Raw genomic sequence first — 20,139 nt, forward strand, 5'->3', positions numbered from 1 at the left:
AAATTGACTATTTAGCCCCCACACCACAGAAATTAAACTTTGTTTAATGTTTGTGCTTTGTGAATCAAATTCAAAGTAACTATGCTTTGGAATCAATTTGTGACCCTTTTCCCACCATTCATGAATTTTAGTTTATACAAAAAAAAATATTCCTTGGAAAATTAATTGGATTTAAATATTATAATATTTTAGGAAAATTTAAATCCTAAGTTAGAAATAGATGTAATTTATTGGTTAACAGACATTAGGGAAAATATTAATTCGTAAATTATAACCCTCAAGTTTAAAATTTTGTATCAAACTATTTTATTTACAAGAACTTCTTCTGTACGCGTTTCAATTACATTTTATTTAGAAAGATATAATGTTTCTAATTAAATTTATAAATTTTGTTTTTTTACCGTCAAGTTGTATAAATTATATTAAAAATACATTCCTAATTATTTTCTTTCTTATTAATTTCTCTACTTCTATCTAACTCTATTTTTTATCAAATTAAATTAAAGAAAATAATTTGATACCGAATGTGAGATGGGTCTTATATGTAAAGTATTGTTTTGTTTATTTATTGAGTGAGTGAGGGAGTTTCAAAGGGACAAATAGATCCTTCCAATTAATATTAAAATGCTTTTCTCAACAAAAAAAAAAAAAAGTAATGCGCACGAAAAAAAGGTGTGTTAATTATATAATATTTAGATTTTTCAAAAAAGTAAAATGTTTGATCATCAACTCTTATATCATATGTTTTCTTTATATATTATAAAAAAAAAAAAAGGAAAATAAGAGTTTTATTTGTATACGGTTCGTTTAATTATTAACGATTAAGGTTGCTTTGTTTGCGATCGTTTTCAATAATTTTGTATGTGAGATCTAAACACTTTTGGTTGATGGTTGTAAAAGTTAAGGCTTCTTTAACTTTATGATACCTAAAATCGATCGTAATTTTATTTAGAAAATCCACAAAAATATGTAAATTCTTGAGAACATAGCAAAAGGTAAAATGATGTATGCATCTTAAAGAAGACGACTACCGAATAATAAATTTATATAAATAACACTATTCGATTATCCTAATGGAGAGAGGTGGTAAATAATTAACCTCTAGTATAGTATAAACATGATTTTACTGTTCTATTAGATTTAATTAAGTTAATTAGGCTCATCATTATTAGGATCTTTGTATGTAAGTTAACGGTAAGGCCATCACACCCACAACAAAGCCAAATGCAAATGAAATTCGAGTACCAAAACAACTTTAAATTAGACTAGTGTGCATCATGTGCACCATATGTAACTTTCATTTTACTAGGTATATGAAAAAAATATTTGTCTTCTAATGGTTCATTTTAGATTTTCATCTAATAGATTAGCTATACAAATTATATATTTAAATATATAGAAGCTTCGTTAAAAATTACCAAATAAAATATTTACATTTCATAGAAAAGGAAGAAAATTGTGTAGTGAATTTCTTTCATTTATTTAAAAAATTAATTATTTAAATATTAAAAAAAGCAATTTTAAAATCGACCATTGTTATGGAATATTTGAAAAAAAAAGTAATGAGCTATAAAAAGTGGAATGAAAAATACCAATAATTTTTTATAGTAAATATATAGAATATTTTATTTATAACTAAAATTAATTCATCATTTAATGAAATAAATTGTATGATGCTATGAGTTATACATTATTTCGGAAAACTGTTGTTACTAAAAAAAATCTAAACATTTAATTACATTGCTATATCTAATTATTAAGTGCATGTTCTTTTTCATTTATGTTGAAACATAACACAATGTGTGTTGTATATTAATAGTAAAGTCAAATAAGAATTAGATACAAAAATTGATAATACATAGATGAAATTATATAAATCTCTTGTTTAGAGAGAGGTTTTCAATACACTGAGTTTGTTAAACTATGGTTTAGAAAAAATCTGTTTGAATTAACACGAATTAATAATTTTAAACTATATAGGTTGATATAATTAATGATGTTTAGAAAACTATATTTAAATTACATTCCAAAAATATAGTAAAACTTGAGATTCTATTAGATATTAATAGACTTCTATAAGTATATTTAATAGATATAGATAGACTTGTATCAACATTTATTAGTGACTCTAGTTGAAGTTATGGTGTGTTTCATTTAATAGAAAAAGCAAAATAAAAAGTTATTAGGATAAATAGATATATAAAGGTTTAATAGATGGTGTTCGTGACGATTTAAAATGTTATAAATAGACATATATATAATGATTAAATAACGAATTTATAGTGTGTTTGGATTACCTTTTTAAGTGTTTAATTTAGAAAATAAGTTATTTTGCAAAAAATTAAAATGTTGAGAAGCCCCAAAATAATTTTTTGTATTTAAAAAAAAAAATCAGAAAAAAAAGTTTAAACAAAAAAATGATTTTTTTTTTTATTAATTCAATCCAAACAAACTATTGGTCTCCATAATTTTATAAGCTCTAGAGCTGTCACGAAAAAGATCTAGAACAAACCAAGAAAAATTGAGAGACGATATAAAGAAAAATAAGCGTCACAAAATAAAGAAAATTGAACCCTTAAATTTATGGTTGACTAATTGCAAGTCAAATAATTACGCTAACAAAAAAATCGAACCAAACTTGACCTAAAAAACTTTACAATTTCAAGGACTGAAACCACCCTCCATCATTGGTATCACATGCAGACATAGACAATTATCATAGTAAATAACTTCATTCAACACTTCCTTATAAAAGAAGTAAGAAAGCTTGAAACTATCACCTCTTTGTGCTTATCAAATATACATTTCATGTACTAACTTAAAAAAGGGAGTGCGGTTAACTGGTGACTACACCCATATTAATGCCTTCAAATAAAATAAGTTAAAAAAATGAAAGTAAACTTAACTTCCACCACCAACATCTTAAAAAGGTAAGAAAGACTATTCATAATTCAAATCCGGTTATAAAATTGTAAAATTATGAAAACCATAGAGAATAAATGAGTAATTTAATCATAAATGTAACACAATAATATTTAAAAAGAATAAAGTTCAAAGTGAAGTCGTAGGGAGGACCAGAAGGAGGATGAAAAGCTTTTACAAGATCACACTCTGAACGATGTCGGTTGCCTAATACACACTCCAAATAAAAATCTTTGCTCTCTTTTCTTTTTCAATTTATATTTTATGGTTGAAAACAGTACAAAAACACAAAACACAGTGTCCATTGCTAATACAAAAACAAAGAATTGTACAATAATAAAGAAAAAACAACAACACCCCAATTAATAATGATAATATTATTACTACTTCTATAAAAAAAAACTTTTAAAAACTTTATATAAACCTCACACTTTTCTTCTTCATTTATTACATCCCACTTCCAAGCTCTGCTTCTGCTTCCTTTTCCTCTGCAGCAGAAGCAGAAAGCAAAATTCCCAGCACTCTTTTCTTAATTTTCATATATCACTTTTAAATCTTTGGGGTTTCGTTACAATTTTTGCGTCAATCCAAAGCAACGTAATATTCTCCTTTTCTCTTTTATTTTTATTTTTTCCGGATAAAAAAATGGCCGAGAGGATTTCATCGGAAGCTCTTCTCCCTACAGAGACGGCATTTGAAGGAACAATCAACGACATGTCGTTCCAAGTAATTTCATTGCCTTGGGATGCGATCAGAGCTCCCCTTGTGGTTCCCCTGCTCCGACTCTCGGTTTTCCTTTGCTTGATAATGTCGTTAATGCTGTTCGTGGAAAGGGTTTATATGGGGATTGTCATTTCTTTTGTCAAACTCTTTGGAAGAAAACCAGAGAAGCGTTTCAAATGGGAGCCCATGAAAGACGATATCGAGCTTGGTAACTCTGTTTATCCTATGGTTTTAATTCAAATCCCAATGTACAACGAAAAGGAGGTAAACTTCAACTATTCTCAACTCTTTAATTATTAAACTTAATTAGTTTTTGTTTTTGTAATCATCTTTTTCTTTCTTTCTTCATTCTTGTGTGTATAGGTGTATCAACTGTCGATTGGGGCTGCATGTGGACTCTCATGGCCGTCGGATCGAATCATCATTCAAGTTCTTGACGATTCAACAGACCCAATGATCAAGGTATGATAAATTTAAAATTAGAATTTATTTTGAAAATGTGAATGAAGGAATAAATGTAAATAATGAAAGAAAAATGTAGGATTTAGTGGAAATGGAATGCCAAAGATGGGCCAGCAAAGGAATAAACATAAAGTACGAAATAAGAGACAATAGAAATGGATACAAGGCTGGGGCTCTCAAGGAAGGCTTAAAAAGAAGCTATGTGAAGCAATGTGATTTTGTTGCTATTTTCGATGCCGATTTTCAACCGGAACCCGATTTTCTTTGGCGAACAGTTCCTTTTCTTCTTCATAACCCCAATATTGCTCTTGTTCAAGCTCGCTGGAAATTTGGTAAGTTTCTATTTCAATCTCAAAACATACACTAAATTAAGATACTAAATTTGGTTGGTGGGATATGTGTGTAGGAATTTATTTTACCGAATTTAAGATGTAGATACTAATTTAGTGAAGTTAATGATCCATTAAATGTTCTCCCCTTTTATTTCTCTCTTGGGTGGTGAATAAGGATTATGAAACAGTTAAAACTAATAATTGGAGGGAAATTAGGTGGGGATTAACATAGTTTAAAAGTGTCGGCGGGTTTGATTATCTATAGAACAACCCAGCCAATGGCTTTTCTTAATCAACTAAATCTCACTTTAATCCACGTGGTGGCCTTTGGGTTTAACACCTCTTACTTTTTCTTTTCAATTCCATTTTTGTCCTTGTAATTCGAGTTTTATTGATTGAAATTAGGTCAAATAATTTTTGAAATTTTATAGAATATACAAAACTAAAATAAATAAAGAGTATAAGACCAAAATTTTAGTTTTTTTTTTCTTCATACACTAAGCTTTTTTGGGGCAGGACCCATCGAGCAGGTGACCAAACCTGTTGAACTCATTTTCAAAACTTTTTATTTTTCTAAGGAAAAGGAAAATCAAAGGTAGGCTAATTTGTATTTTATCACTTGAATTTTCCACATTGTTAGGATTTGCTTGGCCAAACCTGAAGTTTCTTTTTTTTTTTTTCAATTTTCTTTATTTTCAAACAACAACACTTGACTTTTGTTTAAATTAATTAATTCATTACTGTATATATAAAATAAACTTGATTTTTTTTTTTTTTTTGGTTCCAAGCTCTCTATGATGGAGTTATTTTGGTGGGAAAGTTCCTTTATTGCCAAAAGGTCCACTTCCACCATCTTTTTTTCTTTTTCTTTCCTATAATGCCCCTTTTACATTCCTCCTATGCCTTAATTAGACCACATGTTTTCAAAATTGATTTAATTTGGTGTTTTTGAGACAACAAAATATTAAAGTCCAAATGTCGAAGAAATATAAATTTTTGATAGATTATGTTAGAGGCATTTATGATGCGAAGAGTTAAATAAGAGGTAGAATTATTAGATGGAGAGGTCCCTAGGAAGTTGTGGCAGTAAATATATTGGGTGGGAACAAATTTGGTCAAACTGAGTAAATGAAGCTCTTAAATTCTTTAAATAAATAAATGTATGGCATGACACATGTTAAAAACATCCCCATCTAAATATAGATTTTATTATCCCACTTTTCAAAATAAAAATTGAAAACTTACTATAGTTTATTTAACCACTCTCATTTCTATTTTTTAAAATTAGTTGACCTTCTCACAATTTTAGCGATGAAATTAACTCAATCTCAATAAATAACTTGTTAGCTACAATTAGTCGGGCATATGAAAGAATTAGATTTGACGTTGTTAAAATAAACATGTTTTTTGGTCACAAATTTTAAAAGTTTATTAGGTAAACTAATAATTTAGCTAAATGGATCGCCATAGATGGGAGAAAGTTGTTGGATCTTTGATAAATTCTGTGAAAGTATTATTTATGAGTACAGGGGACAAAAGAGAAGTGGATGTTTGATAGAGAACATTTGAGGTAAGACAATGAGTGAGTTTATACATAGATGATGAAATATTAGTAGGTAAAGGAAACATTTATAAGAAGAGAAGGATGTGGGGGAAGGAAAAAATAATAAAATGGGACATAACAATGGTGAAAAAAGAAAAGCAGAGGGAGTGGACAAAAGAGAAATGCCCGACAGGAAATCTAGGCAAAATGTCAAGAAGATAAGAGATGGTGAGGGGAAACAAGTAATAAAGAAAAAATAATAATAATAGAGGTAATGTTTGTGTTGTGTAAATTAGGTGTAAAAAGAAAGAACATCAATTCTATTCCATATCATGTAATGGGCCAATTGTATTGAAATGTTGTATTCAATTTTAGCTGTTTTTAATTTCAGACCCACTTTATGATAATTTCCTATCCTATGGTCCAAAATTTGGTTATTTCCCCAAAATAAATATAAAGTTGAAAAATATAGAATCTAAGGAAGTAAAAAATAAATGTGACGTTATTTGGGGGGCGGCAATGGCATGTGCTAAGGACTACGGAGTAGAATAGTGGACCGCAATCGGGTCCCCCTTGTTTTCGTGGGGTGAAGAGTGAAGACTAATTCTATGGTTTATAAAGTGAGAGTGGATGCTAGTGGTGTGGGGGGGGGCCTTTCTGTAATTTACAAATTTGAGTTTTCCTTTTCAATTTTTATTGTGCAGTGAATGCAAATGAGTGCTTTTTGACAAGGATGCAAGAAATGTCATTGGATTATCATTTCACCGTGGAGCAAGAAGTGGGCTCGTCCACTTATGCCTTCTTTGGCTTCAATGGTAAATAATTAGGATTAACCCCTCCTTTTTTTTTTTTGCAAGGATTGATCTAAATTTTTTCTTGAAAAAACAAAAATAACACCCACTTGTTAGTATAAGTAAGTAAAGTTTGAAAATGGAAACAGGGACGGCAGGTGTGTGGAGGATTGCGGCACTGAACGAGGCTGGTGGGTGGAAAGACCGCACAACAGTCGAAGATATGGACTTGGCCGTACGCGCCAGTCTTAAAGGCTGGAAATTCTTGTATCTTGGAGACCTTAAGGTTAATCTTATTTTTCTTATTTATAGTACGTAGACGATAGGAGATCATTAGAACCAAATATATAGATCAAACAATTAAAATTCATACACACACACATATAACATATGTGTATATATGTGTGTAGGTGAAGAATGAATTGCCCAGCTCATTGAAAGCCTACCGCTACCAACAACACAGATGGTCATGCGGGCCTGCCAATTTATTAAGAAAGATGATTATGGAAATCATCACTAACAAGGTAATTAAAATTAATATTATAAACCCAAAATTAAACAGAACTCCCTCTTCATAATCCATAATCCATATTCTATTATTCCATATGATTAAATAATGTAACTTTGTTGTGGTTGGCAGAAAGTAACAGCATGGAAGAAAGTGCATGTAATTTACAGTTTCTTCTTTGTGAGAAAAGTGGTAGCACATATAAACACCTTCGTTTTTTACTGCATTGTACTACCGGCCACCGTATTGGTACCGGAAGTTGAGGTTCCCAAATGGGGATCTGTTTATATTCCTTCCATCATTACCCTTCTCAATGCTGTTGGCACTCCAAGGTCTACTTCACTGCTCTAATTTTAATTTTAAATTCAAATTCTTGGGGTTGAATTTGATTAGAATTATTATTATTTGAAATTACAGGTCATTACATTTATTGGTGTATTGGATTCTGTTTGAGAATGTAATGGCAATGCATAGAACAAAGGGCACAATCATTGGGTTGTTGGAGGCAAGCAGAGTAAACGAATGGATTGTAACTGAGAAATTAGGCGATGCCTCCAAGCCTAAACTTGCTGCTAAAACTCCTAAAAAGCCACGATTTTGGATTGGGGAAAGGTATGCAATTTCTTTCCAATTTGCTTCTTTTCATTCTGAAGTTGCAATTTTATCATTAACCAAGTGTATACCGAAACTATCTTTAAAACAGAAATTTGTTAGAATGCCATACAAAAATTGAAACATCAAATGGTGTAGTTGGTGGGTGACTAGAACGATGCAGTCACCGTTGATCCAACATTAAGATGTTAAAGAGTCTTATATAAAATACAGTGTATGCTTATTGATAAACAAATTATGTGTGATTTAATAATTGTAAATTACATTGACAATGATAGGGTTCTGATGTGGGAGCTTGGAGTGGGAGCATATTTGTTCATCTGCGGCATTTACGACATTTTCTTTGGCAAAAACCAATACTTCATTTTCCTCTTCCTTCAAGCCATAGCCTTCTGCATCGTCGGATTTGGATTCGTTGGCACCCATGTTTCTTCTTTTTGATCGGAATCCGCCACCGCATAGCTTTCTTTTCCCTTATTTTGCTGCCGTGCTTCCCTCTATAATTATCATTCCTCCATATTTCATTTTCATTACATTTTATATTATGATGTATAATGTGCTTTTTTTTCCTCTACCCAAATTCGTTGCTCTACAGTCTATATATGTTTGTAAAGAGAGAAAAAGAAAAAAAGAGACGACAAATTATGCCTCTTTTTTTTCTTTTCTTTTAAGTTTTTTATTTTTTTGACATAAAAATAGATAAGTTGAGGAAGTCAATGTGAATATATTTGTGTGAAAGAAGAATACTCAACAATTTACAACCAATCTTTCTGCCATTGTTGATTTTGGAACTCTGTCTTCTTAGAAATAATTCAACCTCAAATTTTGGGGTTAATCCAACGAGTCTATGACTAGATGAATTATGTTGGTGTTGACTTTTGGATCTTAGCATCTTCTTTACAATTTTGTAATTATTATTATTGTTCTTTTACCCTTCATTTGTTATGTGTACTCTCTTGTGTTTTATAAATACAAATAAACAGTTGGAAAATGAGAGGAGAGATATGTGTTTGTTCTCCAATTGCTTTGTAACGCCCTCTTTCTTTTATAGATTTTCTATAATGTCAATGATAGGATTTTTATTTCCTATTTCACATGGAGTAATGTATACTGTAATACATTCTTCTTTAAAGCTCAGTTGTGATGTTGTTAGCTTCTCCTATTTAGTGTAATGTTTTTAGAAGGATTTTTTTGCTACTTTAAAAAAAAATTACAAATAAACAAAAACTGTCATAATTTATCAACAATAAAATTATACATCAATAGAGTTAATTTATAAAATTGCTACCCATGGGAATATTTTGGAAGTTCTTGGGCTCATACACACATATTAGTAATAAGTTGGGCTTATATTTTGGGCTTGTGCTCCCACGACTAATCCTCACTTTTGAAAAGGCAATACATTTGTCATTTGCTTTATACCTTAGTCTATTATTATATTCTGTGTTTTCAAACAAGTATTTGGTAGTCGTTCAATAAATAAAAAAAATGTTAGATTTCAATTTCAAACTGGGATTATTTCAAATTAAAGCATCAACTTATTTCATATTTTAGATGTGAGACCTAATTTATCTTCTGATTTATTTTGGTAATATCTTGTATAGTTGTCTCTATCGGCCACCTCGGATGGTAACAATAACCACTCTCAAAAACCTACTCCCACGAAACTTCTAGCAACCAATTTCATGACTCGACAACCACCAATGGCCATATCTGATTATCAACTTCAACAAAACCTATTCCATTTTTACCAACTAAAATTGATCAATTCCAACTACAAACTCCGATGAGAGTGTTTTTAAATAGAATGTGAAAACTATTAATTCACTTGTATTTTAAACTTTGAGCATTTTTATAGGCAATCCAAATTTCAAACATATACTAAAGTATCAATAATCAAGCTCGATATTTATCATTAGGAGTATAAGTCCAACATGAACAACTTGACAACCCATACTACCCAATCTAATATTATACAAGTTGGATTGAAAATTTTGGTTTTTTTTTGGGTTGGGTTGGATCTCAGGTTGAAAGGTTGAAAATTTTGATTCAACCAAAACCCAACTCAAATTAATATATATATTATTTATTTAATAAAAGTAAAGTTATGAGTACTTTGTTAAATGATCGTGTAGGAAGTTAAATGATCATATAGAAAATTAACCGATTGAAACTAATAAACCATAGTTGGGTTGAGAATGAAAAAAAAAATAGTACAATTCATATTTTACAAATTGGGTTGAAAAATTAATCTAGGTTATTCCGATTATCAATTCAACTAATTCGAAAATATGAGTTGGATTGAGAATGTCTTTCAATTAGTTTACATCCCTATTCATCATGCTATAGCTAATGTTGCTCGGGAAAAAAAAGATAACAAGAGTATTCCATGCCATAGGGCTCACAATATTTTGTATGTGAGAATATGACTAAAAAGACAAATAATGCAACAAACTTGAACTTCACGTGATTCGATTTGGTGTAAATTCACAAGGTTCTTCATACATGTGATATGCCCAATTTTAAAATTAACATATTCCACGCCAAATTTCATTATTTTCCCTACTTTTGAATAACTAATATATATATATTACTAATCTAATTTTATCTTTGTATTATGAAATTGGTTTAAATTTACTTCATGATATTTTACATCTCTTATGGTAATATTTGTGGTTTATGTAACAAATTTTGAATTTAGTCTCTTGTTTTTTAATACCAAATTTAGATAAACAGTTAGAGCAGTTTTTATACATTGTGTCAATTTACAAAGAATGAAAATGGTATTTTAATCTATATATAGTTTTTATAGACATTTGACTAACACATTTAGTTATGAGTAACTTTGGATCAAAAAAGAAATAGAAGATAAAAAGAGAGTTTACCTTATCCCAAATCTTTGAGATCGGCAAGAAGCAACATCTAAGTGAATTTTGATAGAATTGAAGAAAGAGAAAGTGGGTTGTATTATTGCCCAATTAAGCCATCTCCATCCTAATAAAATATTATAAGAATGCATTGATTAATTAGCATCCGACCGCCTAATATATTTGAAAAACTATCTTTTAGTATTTGATTGTTTATATTTGAAACTTACCAAATCTAAACGCTTTTTTTTTTTTCAGGGATTTTTGGAAAACAATAGTTTATACTTGTTACACATAGTTTGAATTTAGGGAGCCAAATGTAAATGATTTTTTGAAAAGATTATTATATGTTTAAATTGAGCCATACCATCATTTAAATTTGGCTATCCTATTTTTCAACGATTTTTTCACGATCTTTTATATTTGTCACACGATGTAAACAACCAAATAATAGTTAAAAAAAAGGTAAAATTGGTAACGATCTTGAACCAAATAGCCATTTGAAAAAAAAAGAGAACAAAAAAAAAAGATGATGAAAAGAAGAAGAAAAAGATTATGAAAAGAAAAAGAAAAAATTTGCAGGATAGGAGAAGAAATACGATTAAAAAAAATACTATCCAAGATCGTAAAGAAGAGATAATAAAAAACGATGCAAAAAAAATAAAAAAGAAGATAAATAACCGTAATTGAAAAATCATTATAAACGAGTAAGACAAATACTAAATTATAAAAAAATAATCGAGGACTTTTTTAAAATTATTCTATCAATCATGAGTATATATTCGTGAAAAACTATTTATTTTTTATTTATGAGAAAGTAGGAGGGGTTCACAAAGTTTATAATAGAAATCATAGTAAATGCCACCAAATTTCATAAATTTACAAAATAATATATAGTTTGGATTTTCGACTTTCTAAACTAAACTAAAAAATTTCACGTACATTTACTCTTTTAATGTTTGTATAAATATTCAAAATTAAAAGGCAAATTTTAAAAACTAAAAAATGTAATATTTTTGTGCATTTCAAATATGCATTCATCTCTATGTTTTCATCCTTTCTATCACTGTTAGAGATGGACATGTAATGGAGGCTAAACATAGATTATATTAAGATCTACCTATACAATTAAATGCATACAAGATTGACAAAAAGGAGAAGAAAAGGAAAATCCTAACACGTTTGATATTGATATGATATGGACCATCCATATGTATTTACGGATTAATTATTTGAGAAAAAAATGCATATAACTTGAGGAACAAGCAAATAAGAAAACTACAAAAGGAATCTAATCTCTGTAGATATGTCCCACTTTCATACCTTCTGTCAAGAAATAAACTATATAGGATACCCACATTAATGCCTCAATTTTTCTATTCCATTGTCAATTAATATTTTTGTAAACCATCAAATTATTTAAATCAATAACATTTCTTTTCTTTTTAAGTCTACGTTGAGATGAGTGGACTTAACTTTTTTTCTTTTTCTTTTTTTTGTATTTTATTTTAAAATTTCAAAAACTAACTTATGAGTACTAATAGTATTCTTAGCTTCGTTACTATTTTTTGAAAAGTAAAACAACAAATGATTATTTTAAAAAGAGGTAAACGATGAAAATTGACATATGTTACTATAAAATATGATATTTGCCATAATTACATCTCTTAAATTTTCAATTCAAAAGTTTGACTTGTAAATTTTAATTTTGAGAAATGAACAAATTATAGTTTGTTTTTTCTCTCTCTTTTTTAAAGTAAAACAAAATGGTCTGACTCATAACTCATGAGGTTTTAACACATGGCAATAACTTTTGTGTAAAAAAGGTGTATGGAAACCTTTTTGATGAAACAAAAGTTGAAGGATTTGTTGGCCTCGTGCTTGCCGATGGCACGTAGTTTTGGCCGCCCATTGAATTATAAAACACTCCGCTCGACTTCTCCGTTGGCTCAACAAAAAAGTTTCATTTTAGATTTGAAAGAAAACTCACCAACTCGCACGTCATATCTATCATTCATCCATTCATACCGCTTTCTTAAATGCCATAATTTTTCTTACCTCTTCTTCTTGACTTTTGTTTTGGATATTCCAATATGCTTCTTTTTTGTCCACTTTCTCCATATCCTTTCCCCTCCTTACATTTCTACGCCCACCCTTTTACTCTCTCCCTAAAAACAAACTTGTTTTATGGTTGAATTTGTAAAGTACACATTAAAGCATGAAAAACAAACAAATACATCTTTCCTAACAACTTGTTTATATTAGACTAATCAAAAACCATACTTCAATAAAATAAACTTTAATATATTTGACTCGTGAAGTCTATTTAATTGTCTAATTATAATTTATCACGTAACAAGCTCTTGTTTTTATATATACTTTAAATGTTTTTTTTTTTGTTATATAGATATAGATGTGTTTGACTCTATAATAATTGTTGTTTTCGTTTATGAAAACAATTTAGAGTGGAACTCTTAATTATTATATATTAAAAGAAAACATAACTTTAGTATTTTATATTTAGTTGCATTGGGGATGTTCAAGAGGTAGGCGTGCCGAGTGAGTGCTCTCATCACCCTTTTGATGATATCATTTTGCTTCCTTATTTAAGATTATAATTATAACCTCAATACTCAATAGTCAAACCAAAAAATAGACATACAATAAAGATTGAAGAATAAAATAGTTTAGTGCAAAATTTTCATTTTCAACCGTTTATCTACGTCAACTTCTAACAAATGGAGAGGAAGATCCAATATTTAATTTCAAAGTTGATATTATGTCTTCGATACACTTGTATATATCGAGAGTAAACAATGATTTATTTCTTGAGAGTTTTTTTCATTTCTTAGTAAAATATACAAACAACTTAACAAAACCTATCTTGATCCACACTCAAGTAAAGTATTTCCAAAAGAGTAATATCTACTTTTTCAGGGCATTTACAATCCATTCAAAATAACCCAAACAAATTTGTGAATGGACACATTAACTCACTCTCTCCAAACAATATATGAATAGATATTGATAGATTAGTATCACATTTATATACCTTTAAATCTCTATACACTCAAAAAATAAACGAAATAAAGATAAAGTTGACATTTAAATTAAATAATTTGAAGTGGGTGGAATTGAACCGAGAACCTCTTAGTGTGATGGGTATGGAAAATAAATGGTTAATTAAATCATAATCTCAATTATATTATATACATAACAAAAAGAATAAAAAGTATTTGTGTGGTTTAAATGGATGGAAGGGACGCAGTTAAAAAACCTAAATTTGGATCGAACGGCTGAAATGATCCAAAGGCTTCTACTAATACGAGGCCTCTTGTGATTCCACACAATTGCAACCAAACAACAACTCTCTCCACTGCTCCCCTGCTGCTCCCCATTTCTGTAGATCTATAGCTTTTATCTCATTCCAAATGGCTACAATCCAATCCGTCAAGGCTAGGCAGATCTTCGACAGCCGTGGAAATCCCACCGTCGAGGTACTCATCTTTACCCCTTTCTACTTCACATCGCCGATCTCTCTCTCTTCCTCTCCCATTCCTTATCTTATCGTATCTTCGTTCACTTTTCAAGATTTTCGCTTACACTCACTCCGATCCTCTGATGGGTTGTTGGATATAGATCATTAGAACTCAATTGAGTTTTTCGGCATGCTAAGTTTTCTTCTCGAGTGTAACGAGATTCACAATCTTTCTTTGGGAACGATGTGCTGTCTATGCTTCTAAATTTGAACTCAGGGTGGGTTTGATGATTTCTTGTTTTGTATTTCCGTGATGTTATTTTAGGTCGATATCGTGTTGTCTGATGGAAGCTTGGCCAGAGCAGCTGTTCCGAGCGGTGCATCTACTGGTAAGCTATTCTTATTATCTTCCCAGTTCGTCCGTGGTCTGTTTATATTTTTAATTTCTAATTGGTTTTTCTCATTTAATTCTACTTAGAGCAAGTTGGGTGTCTGTAAAGATTGAAGCTTTACGATCTATATTGTAGTATTGATGCGTTTTTCATTTAAATGTTTTTTTCGATGTATTCGATGAGTTTAGAAGATGCGGATCTCTTACCTAATCTTTTCTTACCGAAGGTATTTACGAGGCACTTGAGTTGAGAGATGGAGGATCTGACTACCTCGGCAAAGGTGTTTCGAAGGTAATCAATCGTCAATAGTTTTGATTGAGATGTAGTCGGTGCTTGTATCTGTGTCTTCTCATTCAACTCTTTGCATGTCTTCTTATGTAGGCTGTTGAGAATGTCAATGCTATTATTGGCCCTGCATTGGTTGGAAAGGTTTGTTGATTTCGGATCCTTCTGATTGGTTATCATTTTATTATCTTTCTGCATATCCTTGCACTAATTTTCTTTGTCAAGCTATTTTTTTTAAACATATTGTTAAAGCAAGCTTGATGTTGTCATTAACATAGTATTTGTTTTTGTTTAATATGTTAACGACAGTTTTATTTTCCTAATTTCTGTTTGCAGGACCCAACTGAGCAGGCTCAGATTGACAACTACATGGTTCAACAACTCGATGGAACCGTTAACGAGTGGGGATGGTGCAAGCAAAAGGTATTTGGTTGGGTTTTCTTTGTCAATATAGTGTTTCTACATGTCATCCATCGTTTTCTTAAAAGAAACTGAAGTAATTTCTGTGAATGATGCACCTTTCAATTTTTAGCTTGGTGCAAATGCCATACTCGCTGTGTCTCTTGCTCTCTGCAAAGCTGGTGCTAGCGTGAAGAAAATTCCTCTGTACCAGGTAGCTAATTTTTAGAAGAGTCAGAACAACGACTCTTGATGCGTTCATTTTTTCGAATTCCTACGTTTGTTAATTGATGGGATTTTAATTTTAAGATAAGGTTTTATTAATTGTGGTTTTCTAGACAGTAGGGAATGAAGATTGGTATATCATGTTACTTTTTGAATTCTCATACTAGTCTGCTTAAGCAACTCTATAAGATGTGTTTCTGTACTACTCCTGAGAGGTCAGATGAGTTCATTATTCATATACCGGTTTATCTATGATGCAGCACATCGCCAACCTTGCTGGTAACAGCCAGTTGGTTCTTCCCGTACCTGCATTCAATGTCATTAATGGAGGATCGCATGCAGGAAACAAGCTTGCAATGCAGGCATAATTTCTTACATCTGTACTATTTTCCAATCTATTTGTTTATTCATTAACGTATCTAGAGCGTTTCTAACATGTCATATCTACAGGAGTTCATGATTTTACCTATTGGAGCTTCTTCATTCAAAGAGGCCATGAAGATGGGAGTGGAAGTTTACCACCATTTGAAGGTTGATTATAGTTTTTTTCCTTCTCCACATTGCGCCTTTGATTATTAGAAGATTTTCTACTTGTAGTTGGTGGGGGTTGGTTTTTTGGTACTGGTTATTGTACTCGTGAATCAAAATAATTCTTCTACATTGAACACCGTGGGTTTGTTCATACAATAATTTCAAAAGATATATTTGGAGGCTGGAGCTGATGATCTTTTGAAGGGATTTTTCTTCCAGGCAGTGTTCAATTTTTGTGCGTGGTTTATTTTTGCAATTTTTTAAAGGATTGGATTAGCAGTCCACCCTTCGAAATGAAACTACCGTTCAAGAATTTGGGTTTTGGGTTTTTTAGACCATCTCCTCAAACTTGTTTTGCCTCTTTTGCCCACATGCCACAGTTCTTGGTTGTATGTAGCTTTTGTGTCGTTAATATCAATTTGAAGTACACGTATTAGTATTATTTTCGTGTTCAATACTTGTGTTGTAAGGTTTATGTGCATAATTGCAGTCTGTCATCAAGAAGAAGTATGGCCAGGATGCAACAAATGTTGGTGATGAAGGTGGATTCGCTCCTAACATTCAGGTAGCCAGATCCTCCAGAAAATACCATGCTGTTGATTCATTTGTTTAAATATATATATTTTTCTTTGATTTTTCTCCAAGGCTTTTTGTCACCCTTCTTTTATTTATTTACATCTTTGCTACATAATCAACAGGAAAACAAGGAAGGTCTTGAATTGCTCAAAACTGCCATTGCCAAAGCTGGTTATACTAGCCAGGTTAGTTCCTTCCACCTTTCCTGTTCTTGGTGGCCTATCTAATCCATTAAAGGAGGAGAATAACACGTCTGTTCTCTGCTTATATTAGGTTGTTATTGGAATGGATGTTGCTGCATCTGAATTTTACGGATCAGACAAGACCTATGATTTGAACTTCAAAGAGGAGGTAGGTTTTCTTATCACTTGTGGATTTTTTTTATCCTTTTGAAGTTGGATTGGTTCTAGTTCAAGCTGTCTCAAGTTTCATAATGCAGCAGTAAGTTGGATAGATTTCAAGCTTATGATATATGTATGGATGTGTGCGTGCGTGTGCATGTGTGTATATATAGCTGAAGAGTTTGGCCTGTATGCAACAACTATGAATGCTCATTTTTTATATTACAGAATTGTTAGTTTTTAGCTTTGGTCCATGTTTGTGAACTCAAGGAAGTCAAGTTGAATGTTGAACTATAGAAATTTCTTTGTTGGGAAAAAAGTCTTATCAAATAATGTGTAAATTGACTACTAATAATTGTGGAATATAGCCATGCCCAGTATTTGCAGTTTCAACTTTCAAACTCAAGTAATTTATCATCATGTGGGCATGTGTATTATTAATTATTTGGCTCAAGTCATCTGGGTGGTTTGTCTTATTTACATGGTATTTTGTTGGTGCAGAACAATGATGGGTCACAGAAGATTTCAGGAGATGCTCTCAAGGACCTCTACAAGTCCTTTGCCTCCGAATATCCTATTGTGTCTATCGAAGATCCATTTGACCAAGATGACTGGGAGCACTACGCAAAGATGACCAGCGAAATTGGAGACAAAGTACAAATTGTGGGAGACGATCTCTTGGTCACCAACCCCAAGGTAAGATTTGGCTCTTTTTTTGGTTGTGAGAGACATAAACACCATTTCAATAGTCTTCAAAACCCTTTTATGAATTCCTTTCAAGTACACTTATCTGGTTTTATTTCCCACAGAGAGTGGAGAAGGCAATCAAGGAAAAGACTTGCAATGCCCTTCTTCTCAAGGTTAACCAAATTGGATCTGTCACGGAGAGTATTGAGGCTGTGAAAATGTCCAAACGTGCTGGTTGGGGAGTAATGGCCAGCCACCGAAGGTTGGGGTTTTCTAATTCTATCCTTTTGGTTTCATAGAAAAATATATTTCTTTCATATTATTGTTTTTGTGTTTTCCAGTTATAAGTTTTAGTGGCTAATAGAATTGAGTTTCTTCTTGGTTGCAGTGGAGAGACAGAGGATACATTCATTGCTGATCTCTCTGTTGGCTTGGCAACGGTAAAGTTTAATGCTTCACTATTAATCTCAGATCTGTAATCCTCTCGTCCATCCATTAAATTCCCCACTTTTCATTGCAGGGCCAAATCAAAACTGGTGCTCCATGCAGATCAGAACGTCTTGCTAAGTACAACCAGGTTGATATTATAGTCTAGATCAAACAAACAATTCCTTCAGCTCTCAATTTCTATCTCGAACTACATAAAATTCTGATAATATGCTGTCTATTGTCATTTATGCACAGCTGTTGCGTATCGAAGAGGAGCTCGGCTCAGCAGCAGTCTATGCTGGAGTTAATTTCCGCAAGCCTGTTGCACCGTACTAGGTCATACTGGACCAGAGGAGCGGCGAAGATTTTCAATCCATCTCAGTAATGCAGTGAATAAGTGTTGCGAGACTGGTTGTTTTGTCGAATTCAGAGATCCCTTTTTTCCCTTAATAATTTCAGAAAGGTTTTGTTCTGAGAGGTTGAACAATAGTTTCGAGAAGTTTTAGTAGGAAGACATGATATTGATATATGTCTGATCCGATCCATCGTAGTTGCATAGACCTAATTTTTAATGAATGAATGAGTGCCTTTTCAAATCTTATATTGGACCCTTTTCAATGCTCTTTCTATTATCTGGTTTGTTTGGCAGTGAATCCTTGTCCATATTGGCATTACGGAACACATCAAGTCTTGACAAATCGCCGCATGGAATCACAATAGAAAGTTGCTCCATATTTTTGCAGTATAGGCCGATCGCTTTACAAATCAATTGAAAAACATACCCACTTTCATATGGTTAATTCTAAGAATAATATACTTCATAAAATTTACATATGATGTGAAAATATTAACATACATATGCTCGATTCCCACCACATCGGTCTCGTTTCTACCGCCACATCTAAAAAAGGAATTTGTGTGGATCAGACACAATTTTCATAGGTGATCTTCAATTTCTAACAAGCATTAGTTTTATTTTTAGTTTTTAGTTTTCTCTTTGAGTAATAATTTTTTTATGATGTGTTTGCTGCAAGTTTTAATGTTTTATAAACATATACAACAAAAATGATTTTAAGCACTCCATAAGTCATATTTAAAATGGCAAATTGTCATTGATAACAACAAAAAAAACAGGAAAAATACAAAATATAGCAAACAAGATTAAATGGACTAAAAACAATTTGATTTTATATATTTAGAAATTAGTTTCCATAATCTGTTATTTTAAAAAATGTTCAAAAAGTAGAAATCATCTTTTTTTTTTTTAAGAAAGTTTGATTTAATTTCTTTTTTTAAACTTAAAAGTTTTATAGTTTAATCAATAATTATTCTCATGGTGTGTTTTAATACATGTTTTTAATGTTTTCAAAACATAAATAAAAAATATTAATCAAACTATATAATGGCAAAAGCCACACCTTTTAAATTCTATATGGAAATTGTGGACTTGGTCCATGAGTTCCTTCCTATAAGGTGAAAATCATGGATCGGGTCCACTATTTTAGGTCCACGATTTCGACACCTATTTTTGTTAAAAAAGATTATTATTCATTACTTTTGACATTATTTATTAAAATACTATTATTTAAAAAAATTAAACTTTCATAACCTCATTTTGGTTTTTGTCGAGACAATTTTCTGTACGAATATAATCAGTATCAACAAACAATAATGGTAAAATAATTGTGTTGGTAGATCATTATAACCATGTTTAAATAACTACTACCACGTTAGGGTTAGGAGATTTGAGTTAGTTTTTAGAAAGCACAACCTTATCATTAATCAATCTCTTAACCATAACTTCATTTCTGTGAGAAATTGATAAATAGAATGGAGATTAAATTATTAATGATATATAATCAATAAATAGAATAAGGTCGTAAACGAAATTTTCCAAAAAAGAAATAAAGAAGCAAAATTTAATAATAATGCAGGCTGTGGGGTTCGAACCCACGCGCACTTATGTGCAGAAGATCTTAAGTCTTCCCCCTTAACCTCTCGGGCAAACCTGCTGTTTGATGTTAGGGATTCATACT

The 20,139-nt window shown here is 31.1% G+C and overlaps 2 protein-coding genes and 1 non-coding gene across 3 annotated transcripts; 2 read left to right on the forward strand and 1 right to left on the reverse strand.

The window, feature by feature from the left end:
• The first annotated feature begins 3,567 nt into the window (after positions 1–3,567).
• Positions 3,568–8,768, forward strand: LOC101208077 (glucomannan 4-beta-mannosyltransferase 9). Its single transcript, XM_004143252.3, has 9 exons — positions 3,568–3,909; positions 4,009–4,107; positions 4,187–4,439; positions 6,687–6,797; positions 6,923–7,059; positions 7,184–7,297; positions 7,414–7,613; positions 7,699–7,893; positions 8,172–8,768. Exons 1-9 carry the CDS (start codon positions 3,568–3,570, stop codon positions 8,332–8,334), a joined length of 1,614 nt encoding a protein of 537 aa, XP_004143300.1. The 3' UTR covers positions 8,335–8,768.
• A 5,296-nt stretch (positions 8,769–14,064) lies between these two features.
• LOC101208322 (enolase) lies at positions 14,065–18,704 on the forward strand. Its single transcript, XM_004143253.2, has 16 exons — positions 14,065–14,257; positions 14,564–14,627; positions 14,857–14,921; positions 15,012–15,059; positions 15,252–15,338; positions 15,448–15,528; positions 15,800–15,901; positions 15,990–16,070; positions 16,561–16,635; positions 16,769–16,831; positions 16,920–16,997; positions 17,489–17,683; positions 17,797–17,936; positions 18,063–18,114; positions 18,195–18,251; positions 18,359–18,704. Exons 1-16 carry the CDS (start codon positions 14,192–14,194, stop codon positions 18,437–18,439), a joined length of 1,335 nt encoding a protein of 444 aa, XP_004143301.1. The 5' UTR covers positions 14,065–14,191; the 3' UTR covers positions 18,440–18,704.
• A 1,328-nt stretch (positions 18,705–20,032) lies between these two features.
• TRNAL-UAA lies at positions 20,033–20,115 on the reverse strand. Its single transcript has one exon. It is a non-coding gene; the product is annotated as a tRNA-Leu (tRNA).
• Between the last annotated feature and the right edge of the window lie 24 nt (positions 20,116–20,139).

The sequence above is a fragment of the Cucumis sativus genome, chromosome 6 (genome assembly GCF_000004075.3).
Source record: "Cucumis sativus cultivar 9930 chromosome 6, Cucumber_9930_V3, whole genome shotgun sequence".
Lineage (NCBI taxonomy): Eukaryota > Viridiplantae > Streptophyta > Magnoliopsida > Cucurbitales > Cucurbitaceae > Cucumis > Cucumis sativus.

Bases quoted from the DNA above. Each gene is read 5' to 3' on its own strand.
- LOC101208077 (XM_004143252.3), top strand. From the start codon at position 3,568: ATGGCCGAGAGGATTTCATCGGAAGCTCTTCTCCCTACAGAGACGGCA. The intron at 4,108-4,186 runs GTATGATAAATT...AGAAAAATGTAG, and splicing joins CAACAGACCCAATGATCAAG to GATTTAGTGGAAATGGAATG. The intron at 7,894-8,171 runs GTATGCAATTTC...TGACAATGATAG, and splicing joins CGATTTTGGATTGGGGAAAG to GGTTCTGATGTGGGAGCTTG.
- LOC101208322 (XM_004143253.2), top strand. From the start codon at position 14,192: ATGGCTACAATCCAATCCGTCAAGGCTAGGCAGATCTTCGACAGCCGT. The intron at 16,998-17,488 runs GTAGGTTTTCTT...TTGTTGGTGCAG, and splicing joins ATTTGAACTTCAAAGAGGAG to AACAATGATGGGTCACAGAA. The intron at 17,684-17,796 runs GTAAGATTTGGC...TATTTCCCACAG, and splicing joins TCTTGGTCACCAACCCCAAG to AGAGTGGAGAAGGCAATCAA.